Raw genomic sequence first — 21,369 nt, 5'->3', positions numbered from 1 at the left:
AAGTGCATGATCTTATTACAAATGGATTTGACAAATGGAAATCAGGCCTCAGCTTGGCATTTCCAAAGAGCTTGATGTGCACTAATTCAAGAACATTTTTAGGGTGATCTGAGTAAAAAAGACCACAGTCTATATTTCAGTCATTGGTGAGATTAATGAACATTTAAGGAGCATTTTTCTGTATTATCCCACTCAGAAATATGTTTACTGAGAGCCTGAAGCCTATGGCAAGTCTACCGGTGTGATATATATACACACACATACATACACTTAAACATATGTGTGCTAATGCCTGAACTGGTTGGATTCCATAAGAGTGATAAGGTGATTGTTCTCTTTGCAGTTGTTTGTCCTCCGGGCAGCCATTTCCGGAATGATGAATGCATTCCCTGCCCTCTTGGCTACTATCAGCATCAGACAGGACGTTCCTCTTGTGTCAAGTGTCCTGTGGGCAAAACTACCAACTCCTATGGGGCATTCAGCGCTGATCACTGTAAGCTGAACTCATTTCTTCCCTTACCCTTTGTATGCTGGCTTTAAATGAGTAACGGAATTTTTTTTTCATCTGTAAGTCTAAAAGAAAAAAAAAAGATACTCCCTCTGGCGTTTTTTGGATGGATATGATCCCTTCTGCATACATTCAAAGACAGTTTTCAAAGGCAGAAAAAGCTGTCTGGTGTTTTGACCAAAAATGCATCAGAAATGAGCGGTCAGTCTCATCTAGGATGTTGTGGTTCCTTGAGACATGTGCATTGGCCTCAGGAATGATATCTGGGTATTCAGTATCAGTGAGAAACAGCTTGTATAGTTCATTTATTGTCACTTTCATGAACACTAAAGTAGTCTTGTCTTTGTGCAGCTCTTCCCACTGCAAATACGAATACTCCTCATGAAACAACTATTGATATGTTCACTAAAGTTGGTGTATTCAGTTTATATGACTTATTTTTGCATGCAGTTCCATAAAGAAAATCACTTAAGTACAAAGTCAGTTTTGTCTGCAGCATTAGCTCATGGAATAAAATAAGTGGGTAGTAAGAATGGGTTTCTTGGCAGTATTGGTGGGTATAGCAACTGCTTTATTCTGTTTCAACCTATTTATTCTCTTAGGTGGGATAAAAAGACAGGTTTATTGTAATGTACCCTGACGTCAATTAGCTTTTGCCTAAAGTTGTCATTCTTCGTTTCCATCTGTGTTCCCAGTGTAGGTATTGGACTCCTGTGCTTAAAAGTTTGCTCCTTGGGTTTTCTTTACTGCACTTGCAGTTTTCTTTATTGCAAGTGCCTGCAACTAAACCTACTTCCTGCCTGGTTTCCACCTTGCTTGTGTGCGGAGTCTGAGTGCCAGCCCTTTCCAAAGGGCCATGTTGTACACATTTAGCTTTCTTTCTCTCCCTTTCTCTCTCCCTTCCTTTCTCTCTTTTTCTCTCCCTTCCTTTCTCTCTCTCTTTCTCTCCCTTCCTTTCTCTCTCTCTTTCTCTCCCTTCCTTTCTCTCCTGTCTTCTTATAAAGTCTGAAGAGTTTGCTGAACTGCCAGATTAAAACAAAAGGAAAGTATTGACTCACAAACACAGCACGGGAAAATTGGAGGGCTGAAGTGTTCTCCTCTATGCTGCTTACCTTCTTTTCCTACCAGAGGTTGTGGCTCTGTGGCAAGGATGGCTGAGCCGCATGAGAAGCATTTCCTAAACTACCTTAGCTCCTGGCTCGGTGCATTGAATTGAAACAATGCTAATGTTGGCACATTTTGATATGTCAGACTAAACTCTGGTGGTTTCTTCGCACATAGATAAGCCTCACTTGCTTCAGTAGCTTCTCAGAAGGAGGGCATCAAGATGGTTAAGCTGTCATGCGTAGTCCACCTGGGATTCTCTGCTGCCGCCTTCAATGTTGGTCAAATTTCCAGATTTCTTTCTCCGTGGAGCCCAGTTACCTGGTTTCTAAAGATTTCTAAATCATTAAAAATGTTAAGTAGTTGGGGAAAATGCTGCTAATTAAAATCAAAGCTCTTCATTCTTTAAGGCCTTTTCTTTCCCACTGAAAGGGAGAATTTAAAAAAAGGCGGGGGGCAACAAATAACAAATTGATGAGATGGCTCTTGTGCTATGGTTCATAACATTTCATGGATCCATTGCAGTAGGCACTGAACAAACCTGTAGGAAAATACAGTTCCTTCCCTGTACTTCTTTGCTTTACAGTACTTAGCAGAAATGAGATCTGATCCATGGCAGAGGATTCTAAAAATGTTTGGAATATGAATTGCAGTAACAACAAAGCAGTGAGACTACCATGTTTCAGAGCATGAAACACAATCCAAATTATAGATTAATTTTCAGTGAAGTCTCTGCTGTACTTAAAGCACTTTTGTCCTACATCATTTAAACATTGTCCTACTGCATTGACAGGACAGAAGCAATGGGCACAAACTGAAACACAGGAGGTTCCCTCTGAACATCTGGAAATACTTTTTTACTGTGAGGTTGACTAAGCACTGGCACAGATTGCCCAGAGAGGTTGTGGAGTCCCCAACCTTGGACATGTTCAAAAGCCATCTGGACATGGTCATGGGCAACTGGCTGTAGGTGGCCCTGCTTGGGCAGGGGGGTTGGACCAGATGACCTCCACAGGTCCCTTCCAGCCAGAACCATTCTGTGAAAACCGGTGACAGCATTATCAAAGTACCTTTTTTTCTTCTCTTGTTTGCTTGTAACAGGTATAACTTACTGTCAAAGCAATGAGCAGGGTCTGCAGTGTGATGAAGATGGCCAGTATAGAGCTTCCCAGCAAGACCCTGACACTAAGAAGTCCTTCTGCATTGATAGCTTTGGAGCAGCACTGGACTGGACTGAAACAGACGATCTTCTTACAGACTACCAGTGCCTAGGTAAGTGTCAGAAGAATATTTTGGATATGTTTTGACCCCGTATAAGGGAAACCTCCTTATGAAGAGGCTCATCACTCCACAGCTTATGGGGATTCACCTCCCCATAGTTGTGGCCTCTGCCTTAAGCCACATTCCTCCTTAATTTTGCATTTCTTGACTACATTGGAAAAGTCATTTCCTGTAAGGGAAGAGAGAGAAGCAGGTTTCTTGCACTCTCAGATGGCTGACAGCTTTTGATGTATGCTGATGGCCTACTCTCTGCTTGGAAACCCAAAAGAATAATGAGAGGGCTAATGGGAAAGAAGCAGAATGATGAATTTCTTTGTAAAATTATCACTCATCAGTGTGTTCATGTGAAATAGACTGTGTTTGGCAATGACCTCACAGCAGCAGCATAACGTCACCTTCTGGGCTCCTGCTGTAAGGCATCTAACTTTGTGAACATATCCTTGCAAGCTGGGGGAACTTACTCCTGCTTGAACACAGTTGTGAAATGCCAGTTCTCAAGGATGAATAATTTGAAATAGAAGTCATTCATCACACAGTCCCCAAACTGCCTGCAAGAAGGTCTAATTACGCTTCTCAGCCCCAAAGCTTTTCCCTTGCCCAAAAATAGTTTTCCAGAAGTTTTTATTACTCATCATACGATTGGTATCGAATTTAATGGAATATTCAGTTTAGAAACTGATGTCATGGTGTGCTCTGAATTAGGCAATGTCTTATGACAAGTGTGGTCAGTGGAAGGAGTGTGAAATGAAAGCCCTCTGAAGAGGCTACAAAAGTATCTTCGGTTAAAATAGCTATTTTTTTTCTCTGAGCATACTCAGAGACTGATCGTATTTATGAACACAAGGTGTTAGCCTCTGTTGCTCTCAGTCACGGGGTACTTGGGATGTTTCTTTAGGCAGAGGACTCACAGGAGCTTAATTCTCCCGTTACTTACCTTGAGCCCTCCTGCATGAGCATTCCTGACTCTGTCCAGGACTAAGCAATTGTAGCTATCTGTGCATATTTTTGTAGATCATGCAAGAAGAGTTCACTACAAATATATAGTTATAAGTGTTGACAATTTAGGGTTGAAAATAACAACAAAAGGGAACACCCAAGAATTCTGGTTGGTTTTTTTAAATAATTTACAGGCTAATTTAATTTTGTTTATTTCTTTTAAAGATCATGCTGCATTTCCAGAAAGCATTATATAAAGTGAAACTGATTATCTCTGTTTTTACTTTTCCCTGTGCCCCTTCTACTTCCCTTAACTGAATTCAGCATGCAACAAGACAGCAGGGTCTGAAGACTGATCTTGCTTTGACAGGAGGCTGGCAATTGGGCAGGGTCAATAAATAACCCAAATGTTCTTTGTTTTTTGAGTCTTCAGTAGGAGGAAGAATATTCTTGTATGAATGCATAATAATAAGCTGCAACAACCCCTGCTCGTTCTTATTGTTCTCTCCCTTGTTATAGTTTAAGCGACGCTTAACATTGCAACAAAAGGGATGGGAGCTAAAGTTTTACTCTCTAGTAACATGAGATGAAGGAGGATTTCTGCTATGCAGTGAGCCTGTGAAATGGTTGAGTAGTTATATTTCTGTTGAGAAGGGGGCAATGTGAAAATGTGAACTAAGAAGTTCATGAAAATGTGAGCTGGTAGAATATTTTTCATTGTACCCATTGTTTTTGACGAAGTAGCTTTATGAATGCAATTTTTTTGCCTTTCTTTATATTAAAAAACAAAATTCAATAATTAAAAAAAGGCAGCTTTTCTATTAGTTTTGCAATGTTTTCAGTTTAATGTTTTGTTACACTTTCTATCTCTTCTCTACTTTTCTCCCATGTTCTTGAAGATAAAATGGAGGGGTGGGATGAAGACAGAATTAGGAAAAAAAAATTAGAAGAAAAGAAAAGCATTTAAAAATATCTTTTTTTTTTAAATTTTGGATTTTGCATTAGAAATGAGGGCGTCAAACAACACAAAAACATTGCTGCTTTTCAGTTTTATGAAAATACATGAATTCTGTTTTTAACTAGGTATCATACAATCATCCTGTATTTCTAGGAAGGAAAAAACTTCCACCTCTGTTTACACCACCATTCAGCCCTCTCCCCTGCCCAGCTGGCGCGCAAGGATTTTTCTGTGTGAAGCGTTTGGCTAACCCTCATGTTTTTTCCAAGCAGAAATGACAGTTTTATCAAAAGCACCTGCTGACTCAGCCCTGACAACAGTGGACATTTGCTTCTGATTTAGTCCTGACTGTTTTGCTGTAAGAGTACAAATGATTGTTTTAAGAACTTATCCCTGACTTTTATTTTGTGGTTTATCCAGAGGTTTCCGAGAGAGAGGCCTGGGATCCTGCTGCCGGACCTCTGCGCCCATGTGCGCGGGGGAGAGAAGGACTGAGCCTCCAGCTCTTCCATGTGCAGACATCTCCCACGGGCTGAGATCAGACTAGGGCTCCTTCTTCGTTGCACTTTTAGGTCTAGGCTAGGCATTGGCTGCAATGAGCCAGAGTTTTGCATTCATTTGGGGCATTTAGAGGACAAGTCTGGTCAACACATGGGTGGTGCCAAGTCACCATGTTCTTTCCTTCTCCTTAGTATGCTGTGTTCACTAAAATACATTAGTCTATCAACTGGTGGACACACTGTACCAAAAAACCTTTGTAATACAGGTAGTAGCAGCCTGAGCAGGGTAGTGGTGGTGCCACTGTGTGCCTTCACCAGACTATAATCTTCAGGCCACAGCCAGGACCAAACCCTCTGGAGCACCTCTAGGCCCCATGAGCTTTTCCCAGTCTGTGAACACTGCTGCTTGTCATACTTCCTTACATTCCCTGCAGCGGGTCCGGTTCAGAGAGAGTAGAGAAAAGGGTTTGGTAGGTAAAGTGACAGTCTGGAGTTAAAGGCTGAATGAAGGAATAAAAAAAGGACCATGCAGGACGTTCTACCTTGGATAGATCCCTGAGCCTGAACTCAGTGTGAACTCAGCCTGTTGTGCTCCTGTAAAGAAGTGATAAGGCTCCTAGATTTCCTTTCTAGCCAAGTTCTGTTGGAGCTGGCGCTTGTTTCGGTGGCTGTTTTGCAGAAAGTTGGTTCCCCCGTTGACTCAATAGTTGGTTCAGCGCCATGAACAAGTAATGGGAGATGGCCAGTCTGCTGCTGGAAGAGAAGTCTCACTTGAATGTAAACTCCCAGCCCACTCCTGGCTAACTGTTTTTTAAAAGATCTTGTGACACATTTTTTTGCAAAACAGAAATTATATCCTCAGTCTAGCTGTCTCCTGTGTTATCTGTGGAGTTATGGTACATCATTTAATGAGCAGACCTCTTTCCCTACAGAATTATTGAATTTTTATTTCTACCTAAAGTCTTTGTCTCTCTGCAGCGTAGGAACTGATGATAGTACCTCATTGGTTTTTTGTGGTTTTTTTTTTTTTTTAGTGCTCAGAAAATTTGAGAGAGTTCCTGCCTCCAGACTGATTCATGGGTCAGAAGAAGCTCAAATTCTTCAGTCTCAGTCATTTGGGGGAGACATGCAAATTCCAGCTTTTCAGTGCATTTCAGGTGAGGATTCTCAGAAAATCTGTAGAGACAACACTGACCATCATGGAAAATAATGATCTTTTTATATGATGAGCTTATAGTTAAGTTCCTAGATGAACTATGTGTTTTGCAGTCCAGCACCAATTCACAGCAAGATATTTACAATTTTTGGTGACCTTGGTTGGGGGAAGAGATTGGTCTTTTTTTCAGAAAGAAGTCTTCTGACTTTACACACCACTTCAGACAAGTCATCTGACTTTAAAGCCAGTAGGTATAGTTTGCAATATGGATGAAAGCTGAGGTTCAGACCAGGAAACATTCATCAGGCTTTTCAGATGTGCAGACAAGAGCAGGGTTAGGTGTTTAGGACATGTGAAAACCAAGCTTTCACCTCTTCCCAAGTTACCTGATTGGTGCATAGAAGAGGAATAATCATCTTTGCTTACGTCAGAAGGATATTATAATGAGTGCAGAGATATTTCTCTGCTGAGCCTTACAGTGTATATACTACATTACATCTGGTTACATCACGTTTGCTGGTTTATATTGATTCAAAGTCATCTAAAACCAAGGGGAATCACTGCACTGTTTTCAGGGTGCTTTGAATCAGTCTTACCTTCTGTCTCCTAATGCTCAGACTTGTGAAGAGAGGCAGAGGGGTTATGCTCAAAATAAAAATACCCTGACAGGAATAACACAGGTGGCCTGTTTCTAGGGCAGACATCACAGAAGTCTGACAAAGTCTGTGGCTTTGTGTCACATACCATGGTCTAGCTGGAGCAGTGATCTCTCATGCTAAGAAGTGAATACGTGAAGCCTTGTATGTGTTACTAGAATTATTTTCCTGCACCAGGTCATCCCCTAGCTGAATACTGTAAGGTTTCTTGTACCTTCCTCTGAAACTGGAGACCTTCAAAAGCCACACGCTGAGCTGAGAGAACTGTCAGAATGAATTTAGGGAGGAAAAGATACGCCCCTTTGACAAGCAATCTGATTTAGTGCACATAGCCTGTATTTTCATCCTAAGTTACACCCACTGTCAAATGGCAGCACTACTACAAAGTACTACCGCTGGGGTGCTCACTGAAGGGTAAGGGTTAACCTGTCCCTCTCTGCTTCCCTACAAAGTCAGACCTTTTAGCTTACATTTCTGGTGACGTTTTGGTCCAAGCTGGTTGATCTTATACTAAAGACATTTGGAAACAATTTCACCTCCTGTTCTAGGAGCAGAGCTGTGGGAGCAAATTAGTGGTGAGTGTGTAAGGGCCAGAAGGATCTTCAGCCACTCCTAAATCTGGAGGGGGATGGCTGCTTGCTCCCTTACCCTGGCCAGGTGATTGCTGCAGAAGCAGCCGGCACAGTTGAAGAATTTGATGTTTCCCTCCTTCCGATCGTTCCAATATTTGTCACAACCTGTTTACCATGGGGTTAATGTATCAGGCAGATGTGATGTCCTGGCAAAGTGGTTCATGAGAGTTCTCCCTGCAAAATTATCCAGCAGACATTAAATATTTGGGTGGGTGGTTAGACCTAACTCAGCTGTTTGTCTCATCAGGTAATGAATGTCCAAACAACTTTTTGCATTAAGTTAAGTTGATTTAAAAACCTAACCCTCTACTAAAATAATTGAATACTAAAGTTCATCTGGCTAATGAAATTCATGTGCTCGCAGTCTGATGGAGTTATGAAAAACTAGGTAAATGGCAGTGAACAGTGGAATTTGTTGCAGAAATATTGCACATGAAATGCTAGGAAACCTAAGGTTTCTTTCTTGTTTTTCAGGCTGTGAGAGGGAAGACACATGTGGTTTTGCCACTGTAACTCCTGCTGGTGCTGAAGTTGTGTGTGAACTATACAGTGCTGCTGAAGTCAACTTCAACTGCACCACCTCTGGATTGGTAAAAATTATCATAGTTAAAAATATGTGTTTATCATAATACTGTAGGTTCAGTATAAGTAGAAGGTATTCACAGAAGAAAGGCAGGCTGTTACCTGACCCCTGGACATTGCTTTTCACTAAGTCAGTAATAAATTCCTGCAAGTTGGTAAAGAAACTACACCCAAATGTTCCTAAAAGTGACATACGAATGCCTCAGTGTTTCACACAGCACTTTCATTCTTAAAACATGCTGAGCTCCTGCAGTCTGGAAATCAGGTTAACTTAAAAGGGGGGTTCATCTGGATGGTCCAAACTAGAAGTATCCAGGTTGGTAATCAGTTCACCTGAAACAGTCATCATTTCTCAGTCCCTTCCTCTGGTTCAGGTTTTGCATCGTAAGCTCTTTAGTACTGTAACATCTTCCTAGTCACTACTTTTAAACACAGCAATGTGGCATTGAAGAGTCAAGATTTCAGTTTGATAGAATAAAAAATGCCCACACTGGGCCAGACAGAGCTGCAGTGGTTATAAACCATGTGCGCTAATTCCCCCCCGAGTTTCTGAATAAGGAAAATGGGGTTTAGGAGGGGAAATCAATTAGGTTGTATTTATTGTGCATGCCTGTTTTCTGTCTCAGGTGCAAGGTGTTTTGGGGAACCCCTCTGCCACTAGCATCAGTCGCCTCAACTGTGTGCTTCATGTCAGGAATCCAGAGGGAGATGCAGTGATGGTCTATTTGAAGAGAGGTACCAGATGCAATCACTCATCCAATGTTAGACTGCTGTGCCCAGACTTGCAGTTCTATATAGCATCATGACTAAATGCGGGGGAGCATCTTTGTTCAAGAAGGCATAATATATTTCAGAGCTTAACATTTAGTGATAGCCCAGAAACCTTGGCAAATCTTCCCTTCATGTCTTGTTCCCTAGAAATTAGGAATACAGCTTTTGTAAGCCATTGTGATGGCCGATAGTCCCACAAAACTCAAATTTTATCCAATGTATTATTCTCTATTCTATTCTGTTCTACTATGATTTCTCTTTATTAAACAGTTTGTTATCTGAATATGCTAGGCATTATTAATGACCAGCTTGTACATAATTCAACAGTTTATGTTAATTTTGACTGTAAATTGTCCTACTAATATACCAGCTGAGAAATACCCTGCCCTCCAGTGATTCAACTGATCTAGTGAATGTACAAGACACATTTTTTTGGCCTAAGTGTGATTGATAACACTCATGTCCTATCCGATGTGTGTCCAACTTCAAGCCTCATGCCAAATTTGAAACAAGACAACTAAATGCAGAATGCTGCAGGGTTTGAGTCAAAACTCTCTGCTGTCACTGGTTTCTTTTTACTTCTGTCCAAACCTCTGAGCACCATTTATTAATAATAATAAAGAGCTAAGTCTCACCTGAAAAAAGATCCCTGAGCTTGCTGCAGTCGACGTAATCTTGTTGATACCAGATCCACTCTAGGTTTCTGTTGATATTGCTAATTAGATCCAGGATTATATGAATCACGTCCTCTTACATACGTGTCTAGTCAGCAGAAGCCTTAATTGCAGAGGCAGTTATGGTGGCCAAATAACAAATTTTACTTTTTTAATAAGTTTGCTTCATTTATACCTGGGAGTTATTAATGTAGTGCTTGAAAGTAGAATATTACCAACCTTACTGCGTACATTGATTTAGGAGCCCTTTGCTGGTATGGTGGACTGGTTTTGCTACCATGGCAGTACATTCTGACCAACTACCCAGGTATAATTGCACCAAACCATTTGATGATCTGAAACTCAAAGTCTGGAAAAAGGACTTCTAAAGCTGAGTTTTTACCATAAAACTTTCAACCAGCTCCAGTCTGCAAGCAATCCGAAAGCACCCCATCTCCTCCTGAGCTTTTTTGAACATTTCTTTCCCGTTCTGTCTACCCAGGACAAGAATTTAACTCATCTGGACTCAAGACCTTTGAAAGGACGAGTTTTCAGAATGTGCTTTCTGGCGTGTATCGCTCCATGGTGCTCTCAGCAGCTAGTGCATCTCTGACTGACGCTCAGCTCTTCTGCCGGCAGACTTGCAGCAGGGACTCTTGCTGTGACGGTTTCATCTTGAGTCAGATCGCGCTTGATGGAGGTATTGTCCAATTGCAAAATAAAAAATTCTACAGTAGAAAACTGACACTAACTGGGTAGAACTAATTTTTGTACACAGTACACCTGCCTTTACATCACGTCAGAGTCAGCAGCCTGCCTCTACATCACTGACATTTTTCGGTGTAGGCAGAAATTGAGTAATGCCCAAGACTTGGCCTGGAGCAGTAGAGATAAAGACCTGAGGTGGCAAGCTGCTCTTGGAGATAAATGGACACTTTGAGAGGATAATTCTTTTGACCTGCTTTAGACATCTGCATCTGATGGGATAAATCATTCTGAAACAGCCTCTCTCCTTACATAACGCAGCTCGGTTGCCAGAAGTTGGTGCCTTTCAGCTGATGGGGGAGTTAAGGCGGTGCCTCCAGAGTGCTGGTAGTGCAAATGTAAATCAACTGCCTTCTTGGAGCGGGAAAAGAGGATGCTAAACAGGGCATTACATTATGTTATTGCATGCAGGAATGCTATAATCTCCTAAGTCTGGGTGTCTAGCTAGGAGAGCAAGTGGGAGTGGGATGGACAGTCTGGGAGAGTTGGGACTTAGGCAGAACCCAGATTTCTGCCAGCAAATTTAAGCACTTAATGTCAGTGCCTGCTTCTTGTAGGTTCCTTTCCGGCTCACATGGGATCAGCTTTCCCGTTGGAGGTGCATTTCCTATAGGAAACACGAAGTTCTAATTGATATGTTTCAAGTTTTTAAAGATGGGCTCTTACAAATCCAGACATGTGCTACTGGCTGCTATGTGGCAAGCACTTCTCTAGTTTTGAGTGGAAACTGCTCTGGGATTTGAGAAAACTTTCTCTGTAGAAATTTTCAAGCAAATCATAGAATGGTTTAGGTTGGAAGAGACCTTAAAGATCATCTAGTTCCAAGCCCCCGGCCAAGGGCAGGGACACTTTCCCTTAGACCAGGTTTACAGGAAATTATTTTCTGGTTTGGCATCTCATATTTTTTGCACCAAAATATTCTAGGTGATCTTGTAAGGTCCATTTTCCTCTATTTACTATCAAATTTTTGGATTCCCTGTACTTGTGAGCTTAGAAGGAGGTGTGGAGAAGGTGAATGTTGTAGAGCTCTCTGTTTAGTTGGAGTGACCTATTTGGATCAATAATACAGGTAAATGCATTACTTGGACTAGCATTTTGTTAAGAAAACGACAAAAAAATTAGCACATTCAATATCTCATATACCCAGTCCATAAAGAAAAATAAAAAAAAAACAAAAACAGAGAGGGCATTGTAAGACCATAGAAATGCCTGAGCTGTGTCAGCAAGTACAAAGCAAGAGCTGAGTATTGTCTAGATGTTATGGCAACAGAGTAATGCCAGAACAGCTGGCCTTAAGTGTGCTGCTCCCCCCAACTCACACCACAGTGCTAGGGGAGACTCAGGCCTGGGTGGACTGAAATCAGGCACCAATCCAGGAAACCATCCCAGTAAAAATATAAGTGCTTTCTTGGTTCAGAGACTGAGATTGTAAGACCACCAAAGGATTGAATACACCTCTGTGGTGCTATAAAGTGCTGAGAACACTGTTGGGTATTATCAGATAATAGTAATATTTTATTAGGTGATAATAGTATGTGCTTAAAATCTCTGAAGAGGGCTACAAGTGTTTGTTTTAGGTAGGAATAACTAACCTTAGTACTCCAATTTGAACGTATGGCTCTGATTTTCTTCTTTTTTTTTTGGGGGGGGGGGGTTGCAACACTAAAGGGTATCTATCTCAGTGACACAGGTTCAACTGGCATTTAGAGAAAGTATTGCGATGCTTGGGTGAAAAGCTCTCTGTAGGTGCAAAGCATTATTGGAGTGATGCAACTCTCTCTTTCCCTGAACCTAGGTACCGTTTTGTGTAGTTTGCTGAGCTACCCAGATGTGCTGATCTGCAGTGAAAATGGCTGGAGTCCAACGCCAACGTCTGTCATAGATGGGATATGTAAAGGTGTGAGCTATGACAAAAAAGAGAAGATGTTTTCCTTCGCCCTTGGAGAACAAGTGTTCAGTGGAAGTATGTCAATTATCTCAATTTACATTCCTTTTCTTTAATTCTTCTATAGACTCTGCCTTTTTCACCAGCCTGCTCTGGTACTTCAGTGCTTTTTTCCCAAGTAAATCTATATCTCTACAATCACAAGAGAATAAAAACTCTCTAATTGGATGCATTGTTAGATAGATGCACCTCCCATGTTTTACTGTGTGAATACTAATGAAAATCAAAACTGTGTTGGTTTTAGCATGTTACCCTCTAATACTTCCAGTATTTAATTCAGGCAGATTCAGGCCAATAATCTGAAAGAAAGGTAAACTCTGGAGCACATGCAAAAAGATAGATACCCAGAGGTGCTCAGAAAAAGAAATGATGGAAAATAGAGTAAAGCCCTGGCACCCTGGACCCAGACTAGCGCCAGGACACCTAGGTCTTTCTTCCTTAGGGTCTTGTACATAAGGTGATGCATAGTCTAGTGATGTGTTTTTACTGCAATTTCTGAGCATTTCAATGCTACCTGTTTAATTTGAGCAGCTATTCTAACAAACTTTTCTCTTCATTAGCTTCTAAGTTGGCAGAAGAGGCAGAAAGAAATCTTACTACCTTTCAGGAAGTTTATCTGTGGAGAGGTGAGTTATCTCACAGAAGTTGTTATAAAAACTTATGATGAACAGTAGGCAGTGACAGATATGTGTTCTTTAATGGAAGTGTCATTCTGACTTTATTTTATACCGTTCAAATTGAGACACTACTCGAAAGTCTTTTCTGGCAGGGACAGCTGTAATCTGAAGTAATTCTGCTACTGTCAATTTCATGAAATTTGGGTAAATTCTTGTGTCTGAGGATATACTTTATAACTTCTAATAGCTGTGCAAAATGGTATCATGGAGACACTTGCCTTTGTCCCATCAGTGTCCAGGTACCCTAATAATTTGGCACATTATACGTAACTAGATTGGTTACTTTTATTAGTGTGATTACCATGTATGTGTTGTTTTTGCATGTTTACTTTCTGAATGTTGCAACTTCCATCACAGGACCTGCACAAATGATTTGTGATACTGCTTTCTAAATGCACACAGCCTCCAGAACACTGATTTTGAATGCATAGTGATTGTGGATATGGCATTAGCTTTTATCTTCCAAACAACTCGTTTTTGATTCATCAGTTGGTGGAACAGCCTAAGGAGTTTTCCTAAATGGTGGAAAGGATGATCTTGTCTTGTGGAAGAAAGATAAAGGGAATTACTATGCTCTTTAATTCCTGTTGCATTCCAGGCTCTGATATGGTCACCCGGACGAAAACCTCTGCGTGCAATGCTACTGCTTTGAAGACAGAGAATGATCTAATGTTATCAGGTATTATAGCAGGGGCAGAAAGAGAAGACAGCAGAAGATAGCAGAGTGGGGTGCAGAATTTAACCAGAAAATATCATATATTGTCATATATGTATCATAATGATATAAGTATTGTGAATTCCAGAGGATTTCTCTTAGGTAGGAAGTCCAATACAGGCTTTGAGAAAGATGCTCAAAACGTGAGCCTCCTGTCTTTATGGTTTTTACCTTCCCAGGCCAAGCTGGAAATGAAAGTGTTAAAATGTTCTGTGAAAGCACCTTCTTTCAGACTTACTGAACTGTAAAGATTCAGGAAATATTATTTGGCTGAGAAAAAATTTCGCATAAACCCAGGAATCAAATCCTTAGCCTGGGGGCCTGGGCATATTTACTGCTACTGACGATATGACCGTAAATACGATGCTTAGAGAAACTCAGGATGAAACTGTAATCAAAAGTGTTTCTTCCACAGATGACAAAAGTGAGGGACTTGTGAAGTTGTCTAGCTCCTTTGTTATTCCAGGGTCATCTCTTCATTATACTAAGTCATGTATATATCTAGAATCATTTGTATTAAATTACTAGAGTCCATTTGGGCCTTCAGCACCATAATCCTAAGAGAAAGAGAGCAGTGGATCCTGTTGAGAGCACTTTGGTTCATCTCTAATGAACTGTAATCTTTGCTGAGGAGCCTTGATGAATACCTGAGCGTTGTGATTTAATGCATGTAAAATCCTAACATGAAGCGAGTTGCTGATTTTGCTTATGTACTTTGACAGGAAGGTAAACTAAAATGCCCAATTACCTAGTGGCGCTCCTATACAATTAGTGGTATTTTAAAGTCTAGACTTAAAAATGAGAAAAAACTGCACTTAATTAATTGGGTGAAATTCTCTTGCCTTTACCTGCCAAGGCATGAGTGAAGCCCTCAGGGCTCTCTTGCTGTGGCTGATGATGTCATTAAAACCTGAAGTTACGCAAGGAATGCAGTTTCTTCCTCCATCCCTTAGTCTTAGACATGACACAAAATAGGTATTAAGATTGTTAAGAAAACTTCTAACACAGAGGTATAAAAGCTTCCCAAGGGAATATAAGGAAACTGCTGTATTTTGGATTAATTGATTAAGGTATTGTATCTGTGGCATCATACTTCACTGTTAGGCTGATGTGCTGTGGGACAGACTAGAGAGAACCTTCTTATTTCTAGGAGCTGTGATTTTCATCTAGTTTTTGGGTGGTGGAAATAGTCTGACAATGCAGTGTTGTGCAGTGCAGCTCAGCAAGGAGGCATTGCACGCACAAGCATCAATAACTGTGGGTGGACAAGTCTGTTATTAAAAGCAGCCTCTGGTGTATGCTAGTCCTACAAAATGGTTGCAGCTGTTTTACTGTGAAAGGCAGAATTTTATATATAAATAAATTTAATTTATTTCAGATCACAGTTAAGTTTTTTGTGGGTTTGAGCAGTTTGTTTGTCTGTTTGTTTGAATCTCAGATTCCACAAAGGATCTTTTCTACCTAATGGACAACAGCCGGATACGAAGTGACCAGAACTATTCTGTCCCTTACCAGCAGTACTGGGTGTTCAAGCAGAAGTACTCAGCAGAGGAAGCTGTGCTTTGGTGTCTTACACGTAAGACGTCTTGGAGACTGTTATTCTGTAGGGAATGATAATTAATTAGTATCTTTTAATAGGTATTATAATTATGGTGAGTAGAAATGCTGGACTTAAAGGTTTTTCACGGAAAACCCACAAAATTTTCATGGAAGTTGCTAATGGGGCCACCTGTTTCTTCTGTACAATCTTTGTCTACTGTGGCAGAAAGGGTACCTGTCGTTCATCATCAGGGTATCCCTGTTGTGGGCAAGAGAAGTAGAAGATACAGCTTAGGCAATACTCTGCTTTTCTTGAAATGTACCCCACCAAATAGATAGATGACATAGTGGTAAAAGGTAAAGTTAAAATACAGATATTTGGGATTAATGATAAAGTATATTTTGATGTGATAAATGGAGAAGAGTTTCTAGCTCTGACTACCAGGAAGGTACTAACCAGGCACGAATATCACTGTAGGAGGTTGGTTGAGCTATGCCTGTTTAAAATTAAACATTGACGTACATATTTAGAGAAGCCATTGCCACAGTAATTAATAAATGGGTTTGACAGCTTTGTTTCTTTTCTGAGGGTGCATTATTACCCTGGGGAAAATTTCAGTGCAAATTGCTACAAACAAATGGCTTGAACAGTTGATTCTGGAGAAGTTATTTATACTTTTGTGCGATGTGTGAATACTTCAGAAATATTTTTTGCAAAATCTTCCTAAGACGTTGTAGACTTTATTATTCTTTTATTCTTTAAACTAAGAGACCCACAACTGATGCAGTGTTCTTTTATGATTATACAGTTTGTATGTCAAATTTACTAAAAAGAAAGAGAGGGAAATCTTTATGAATCACAGTGATAGTGACACCAATACACTAGGCTAATGCTTGTCACAGATGGGGAATGAATCTTGCCAATTAGCTGTGGTGTAGCTGCTTTTCTGTGCTCTCCAGGTAAGCCTGCTCTTCAGTGTCACTAGAAACAGAATCTGTCCCTGTTCCTCCTGCACCATAATAGAATAATACTGACATCTTCTTTTAGTTGTTTGCTGATGGATAGCTTTAAGTGCACTGAAGACATGAAGAGGAATAGAGAGGGAAAGAAACCCTCATGTGTGTGTAACTCTTAGTAATTTTGCTTCCTAGGTTGTGCACAAGAAAATGAGTTTTGTCAAATAGCAGATCTTCAAAATGCCACAGACATATACTTTGTGTGCACCCTCTATCCAGAGGCACAGATTTGTGATGGCAGCATCGATCAAATACCGGAAAACTGTCGAACCGTGCTACCCCGGCAACCACAGATATTGTATCGTAAAATAGGCAAGTTTTGGGATTTGGATGTATAATCTGTGCTCTAACCCTGGTAATGCAAGCTAGTGTTTTGGCTCTTGATTCTGAGATAAAAAGTCTAAATGTATGAACGAGCCCTGGGATGTGATGGGGCAAGGCAGGGTCAGGCTGTTCTGGGTATGGTTTTTCATTTTCAGTTCAGAATGGAAAGATATTAACCATGAGTTCCTTTCTCCACCTCAGTCTTTCCCAATTCAGAGAGGCCAAGGGTAGCTCAAACAATTTGTATACCAGGTCTTTTTATAATGTGGGTGAAATGGGAATGTCATTGGGATGTCACCAATCCCATTTTCAACCATTAAAATTTCCACGGTGGATAAGCAATGCAAAAATTTAAAGTTGTTGAGTGTAATATTTTATGGGGTCTTTTTAGCAAACCCGGAGTTATAGACATGTGGATTTTAACCTCTGCTCTTTGAATGCTTGGGAAGTTCAATGATTTTCTCATAGGGCTCATGCGTGGAAGCTGGACAAACAAGCCTGTTATCACTGTACAGGAACCTATACTTTTGCTGTGAAAAATGTAGAGGTTCACTGAACTGAACTATTAAATTGTGTCTTTTTGGGGAGCTAAAGTACAGCACAAGTTGACTAATGCATAAGTACACTGGAGTGTACAGTTGACTACTGCATAAGTACACTCTTCCAATAGGGAGTTGTTCCCCAGTTTTTGGACCTTGAGGAAGGACTAATGTCGATACAGGTCTCAGAAACAGAAGCCCTGGGTTGGAAGTCTTTCCTTGGTTATTTACTTCGCTAAGCTTTTAGAGCCTTCGCTTGTTGGATTTTTGTTCATCTTTAGTCTTAACTGTCAAAAGTTACTGTGATAATGTAAAAATTACATTTTGATGGAATCAAGACCATTATAGCACAGAAACATAAACTTTACCCTTATGATGTGATTACTTGACCAATATATGTAAATTACAAGGTTAAGCTGATTTTTCCAATTTTGTTTTTCTTTTTCCTTCCAGTCACTCTAAAAAGTTCTGTGAAGAGCTTCTACACACGTATACCATTCCAGAAAGTAACTGGGATCTCAGTGAGGAATAAGACTGACATGAGCAGAAAAGCTGTTTCAGATGGGTAGGACATGACTGTTCCTTTGTTTTTACTGGAAGTTTAGTCATGCCTGGAGTACCAAGGCTCTGTTACACAGATGAAGGGGATTCAGACATATTGATCCAAAACATTATTTAAGACTATTTAACAAAGGGAAAAAAGCATATGAATTAAAGGAAATTTATAATTGAGTTATACATAATGTCTACAATTAGTAATTATATATATGTGAATTATTTCTTAAACTGCTATTAAATTGCTTGTTGGACAGTTAAATATCTTAGCAATAATACACCAAATTAATCTAAGCTGATATTTTTAGGGCAGACATCAAAATACTCATCTAAATTATTAGATGTAGTCTGGTAGATGTATACTGATAGAACATAATTTCATCTACAAATGGAAAATGTATGGAAGTGTCTATGCAGTATGAAGAACCATGAGGTGGTCTTATCATGAAAGGCATCTCTGCAGGTTCTCAGTGTCTCTCCCCTATTCAGTATCACAGAATCACAGAATCACTAAGGTTGGAAAAGACCTGTAAGATCATCAAGTCCAACCTTAAAAAAAAAAAATTAAAAAAAAATCTGTCTCTCCATGGCAGAGACAGATTACTACTGATAATAAAAGTAATGATGTTTGTCCTTTCCCAGCTTTTTTGAGTGTGAGCGTTGGTGTGATGCTGACCCCTGTTGCACGGGATTTGGCTTTTTTAATGACTCCCAGCTATCAGGTATTTTTTCACTATTTTTTTAAAAAATAATTTTAGTTTTCCTTCATTATTACAAATTTTACAGTCCTTTTGCTGTGAAGGGCACTTTAAAAGCCCTTACAGATCTTATGCAATTCTCTTTAGCACCTGTTTGGGTAATTATAACCAGTTCTAGGAGTTCAGCCCAATGACACACTCCACATCTCAGAAATTATTAAGAAAACTTCATGAGAATGAGTCCTTAAGAGGCTGCAGTTCCAACAGCATGAAATTCAAACTGATAAAACTCCAAGGAACTGTTACTTCTCATTTATCAACCTCTCTTCCAAAACGTTGATTGGCTTTTTTTTTTTTCATTTTTTAAAGCCCAAGGGACTTAGAAACTTAAATATTAGTGAAATTAAATGCACGTTAAGCACATAATGTCTGTGGATACTTTGGGGCAGCTTAACCTTTTGGCTTTCTTGAATGTCTGAACTTCTCTGCTCCCAAATTTTAGTCTTCTACTTGAGGAAGATTAGTTGGGGTTAGAGGTTGCCTATCTTCTCCTTAGTATTTTAGCTACTTAAGACATCTCAAGTAACATTTCTGTTAGTCTGAGGAAATCAGATCTTTAAAAATAAACCTGACTTGAAAGCCATTAGAAAGTCAAACAAACATATTTTACTCACCTGAGATGGCTAAGTTAAGGGGTGTTGTCACACTACACTCCCTCTATAGTCAGCAGAGAGACGTATAGGTTCAACTATAGGGTCATTAAAAGCTTTGACTGAATCCTGTTTTGGAGATACTTTTCTTTCCCTCCACTGGCTGTAAAGGAAGCGCTCTGTTTAAAAGGAAGTCTTTAGCAGGTGTTTAAAATTGGATGCCATCCAGGTCGAAGTCAATGAAATAATAGTTTTTAATACTTTATTCCAAATGCAGATTTAGGCCGCTAAAATGGCCAGCCTTGTTTTCGGAAGTGTCATGTGTTAATCGAGTCTCCCTGAGGTCATTAGGATGCACTAGTTTTACAATTCATTTGAGAATTTGGAACACTTCATAAATATATATTTTTAATTCCCTTTTTTGTTGAGTGGAGAAAATTTTGACTCAGTCAAAAATGAGCAGCTTGGAAAATTAATCCAATATGGTTTAGATTGGCATTACTGCATAAATCAAAAATAGTTGACAGTTTTCATACCTCCGTGTGGCCATGTGAAATTTGAAGTCTTAACTGAATATGACTTTAAGTTTCTTTAAATAGTTCTAAAATTAATTAAGGATTTTAAAGAACTGAACATGCAAAACTGACACCTCTTAGTTCATCAGATTAATATTTATTATATCTGTGGCATTTCAGACATCCAGTCCTGGCATTCATATAGTCAAGAGAACTTTCAGTAATGATTTTAACATGAGCTAGGATAAATCTCCAATGAAACTGCTAGCTATTTTTCAAACCCTCCATTTTTTCAGGTACAGAAATATTTACATTAGGTCTTTGAAAGGCAGAAATTTTATCCTGATGTAAGTAGGGGCTGTGTTTCAACATACATGTAGATTTTTAGTTTCCAGGATTGCATTAACCAGAAAGGGCTGCTTGCTTAAAGAAGAGGTCCTAATCTTTGCTCAGTGGAAATACTCCTAGAGACCTTAATGGGTTATAATGCTGGTTACCTGCCTTCCCTCACATGGAATTCATTGTGATTTTTCAACACTATTTTCAACAACAGTAAAACTTGGCCCATTTTAGGTATTTCCCTCCTTTGATTTCTAAGTCAGTGGAATTCCTCTTACCACTCAGTGGAACCGTGCTGTATTTACTTTCCTCAAAATACTATCTAGAAGAGGAAAATTTTCCTCATCGTTTCTATAGCCATGTATTTCCCTGGCAGGTGGAAAGATCGTGTGCCTGACTCTGAACAGCCTAGGAATCCAGACGTGTGCTGAGGAAACAAGAAGCACTTGGCAAGTTTCAAATTGTAGTTCACCAGATGCTGAAGTCAGAATACACCCGTTTGGCTGGTATCAAAAGCCTGGTAAGTGATGCAGGGCACATGGCTTTTCCAACTGGTTTCTGCGCATTAAAGCTTATTATTTAGCTTCAGTGTATAGAAGCTTCAGCTTCCAGATGGAGGACCCATTTGCAAGGATCGCAAATAGACAAGGCAAACAAGTATGTGCAAGGGAAAGAAAGGTGCAATTTAATCTCAATTTTAATAGAAAAGGAATAGAAATACCTCAAAGAGGTAAAATCTAATTTCTTAGATTGGGAGACTTGCGGCCAATGTTGGAATCCAAATATATTTTGTCCCACTGCACAATCCTGGTCAGGACATCATTCTTTGTTTCTCACTGCTTGGCTTATGGTTTAACAGTGTGTGTGTATGCATAACTTCAAAAGGTTTGCTTTTGTTACGGAATTTAAAATTCACTTTTGGCTGTTTTGGTAAAGAAAGGGCCAATACCAAATTTCAAGGTAGCACTGTACTCTTCAAGCGGTAAGAAGCCATCATGTGTTTAAACAGAAGAGAAGTTATGAGAGGTTAGATTATTTCCTCAAGAGAAATCAAACCCACTCCTAGTCAAAGTGAATTTTCTTTTCCATAGCAAAACAAAGGCTCCATTACTTTGTTGAAAAATTTCAATGGGTTTGTCATTTGTCACACTCCTTTTGGGTGTGTCTAGTTCCACTTTGTTAAGCTTTGATTTAACGTAACTGAAACAATAAGGAAAACAATTGCCTGACTGTCTGTATCCCTCTTTATGGGACAATAGCCTGTTATTGAGTCTACATGGGCAGAACCTTATTGTACTCCAGTGAGGGCAACGAGGCCCCGCAGGAACAGGTGTGGCGATGTTGACAGAATCAG

General features: G+C 39.8%; 1 protein-coding gene across 1 annotated transcript in view; it reads left to right on the top strand.

Annotated features, from left to right (window-relative positions):
• TG (thyroglobulin) overlaps window positions 1-21,369 on the top strand; it is a 157,727-nt gene that overhangs the window by 39,317 nt on the left and 97,041 nt on the right. Inside the window, exons 21-34 of the mRNA XM_059815276.1 lie at window positions 344-493; window positions 2,714-2,884; window positions 6,322-6,444; window positions 8,206-8,321; window positions 8,940-9,048; window positions 10,240-10,437; window positions 12,298-12,465; window positions 13,008-13,073; window positions 13,723-13,803; window positions 15,278-15,415; window positions 16,531-16,707; window positions 17,712-17,823; window positions 18,456-18,535; window positions 20,392-20,535. Of these exons, the coding sequence (XP_059671259.1) occupies window positions 344-493; window positions 2,714-2,884; window positions 6,322-6,444; window positions 8,206-8,321; window positions 8,940-9,048; window positions 10,240-10,437; window positions 12,298-12,465; window positions 13,008-13,073; window positions 13,723-13,803; window positions 15,278-15,415; window positions 16,531-16,707; window positions 17,712-17,823; window positions 18,456-18,535; window positions 20,392-20,535 (1,833 nt within the window). The remainder of the gene's footprint in view (window positions 1-343; window positions 494-2,713; window positions 2,885-6,321; window positions 6,445-8,205; window positions 8,322-8,939; window positions 9,049-10,239; window positions 10,438-12,297; window positions 12,466-13,007; window positions 13,074-13,722; window positions 13,804-15,277; window positions 15,416-16,530; window positions 16,708-17,711; window positions 17,824-18,455; window positions 18,536-20,391; window positions 20,536-21,369) is intronic.

Source organism: Gavia stellata, chromosome 3 (genome assembly GCF_030936135.1).
Source record: "Gavia stellata isolate bGavSte3 chromosome 3, bGavSte3.hap2, whole genome shotgun sequence".
Lineage (NCBI taxonomy): Eukaryota > Metazoa > Chordata > Aves > Gaviiformes > Gaviidae > Gavia > Gavia stellata.
Note: the sequence above shows the minus strand (reverse complement) of the source record. Positions and strands in the feature narration are given on the sequence as shown.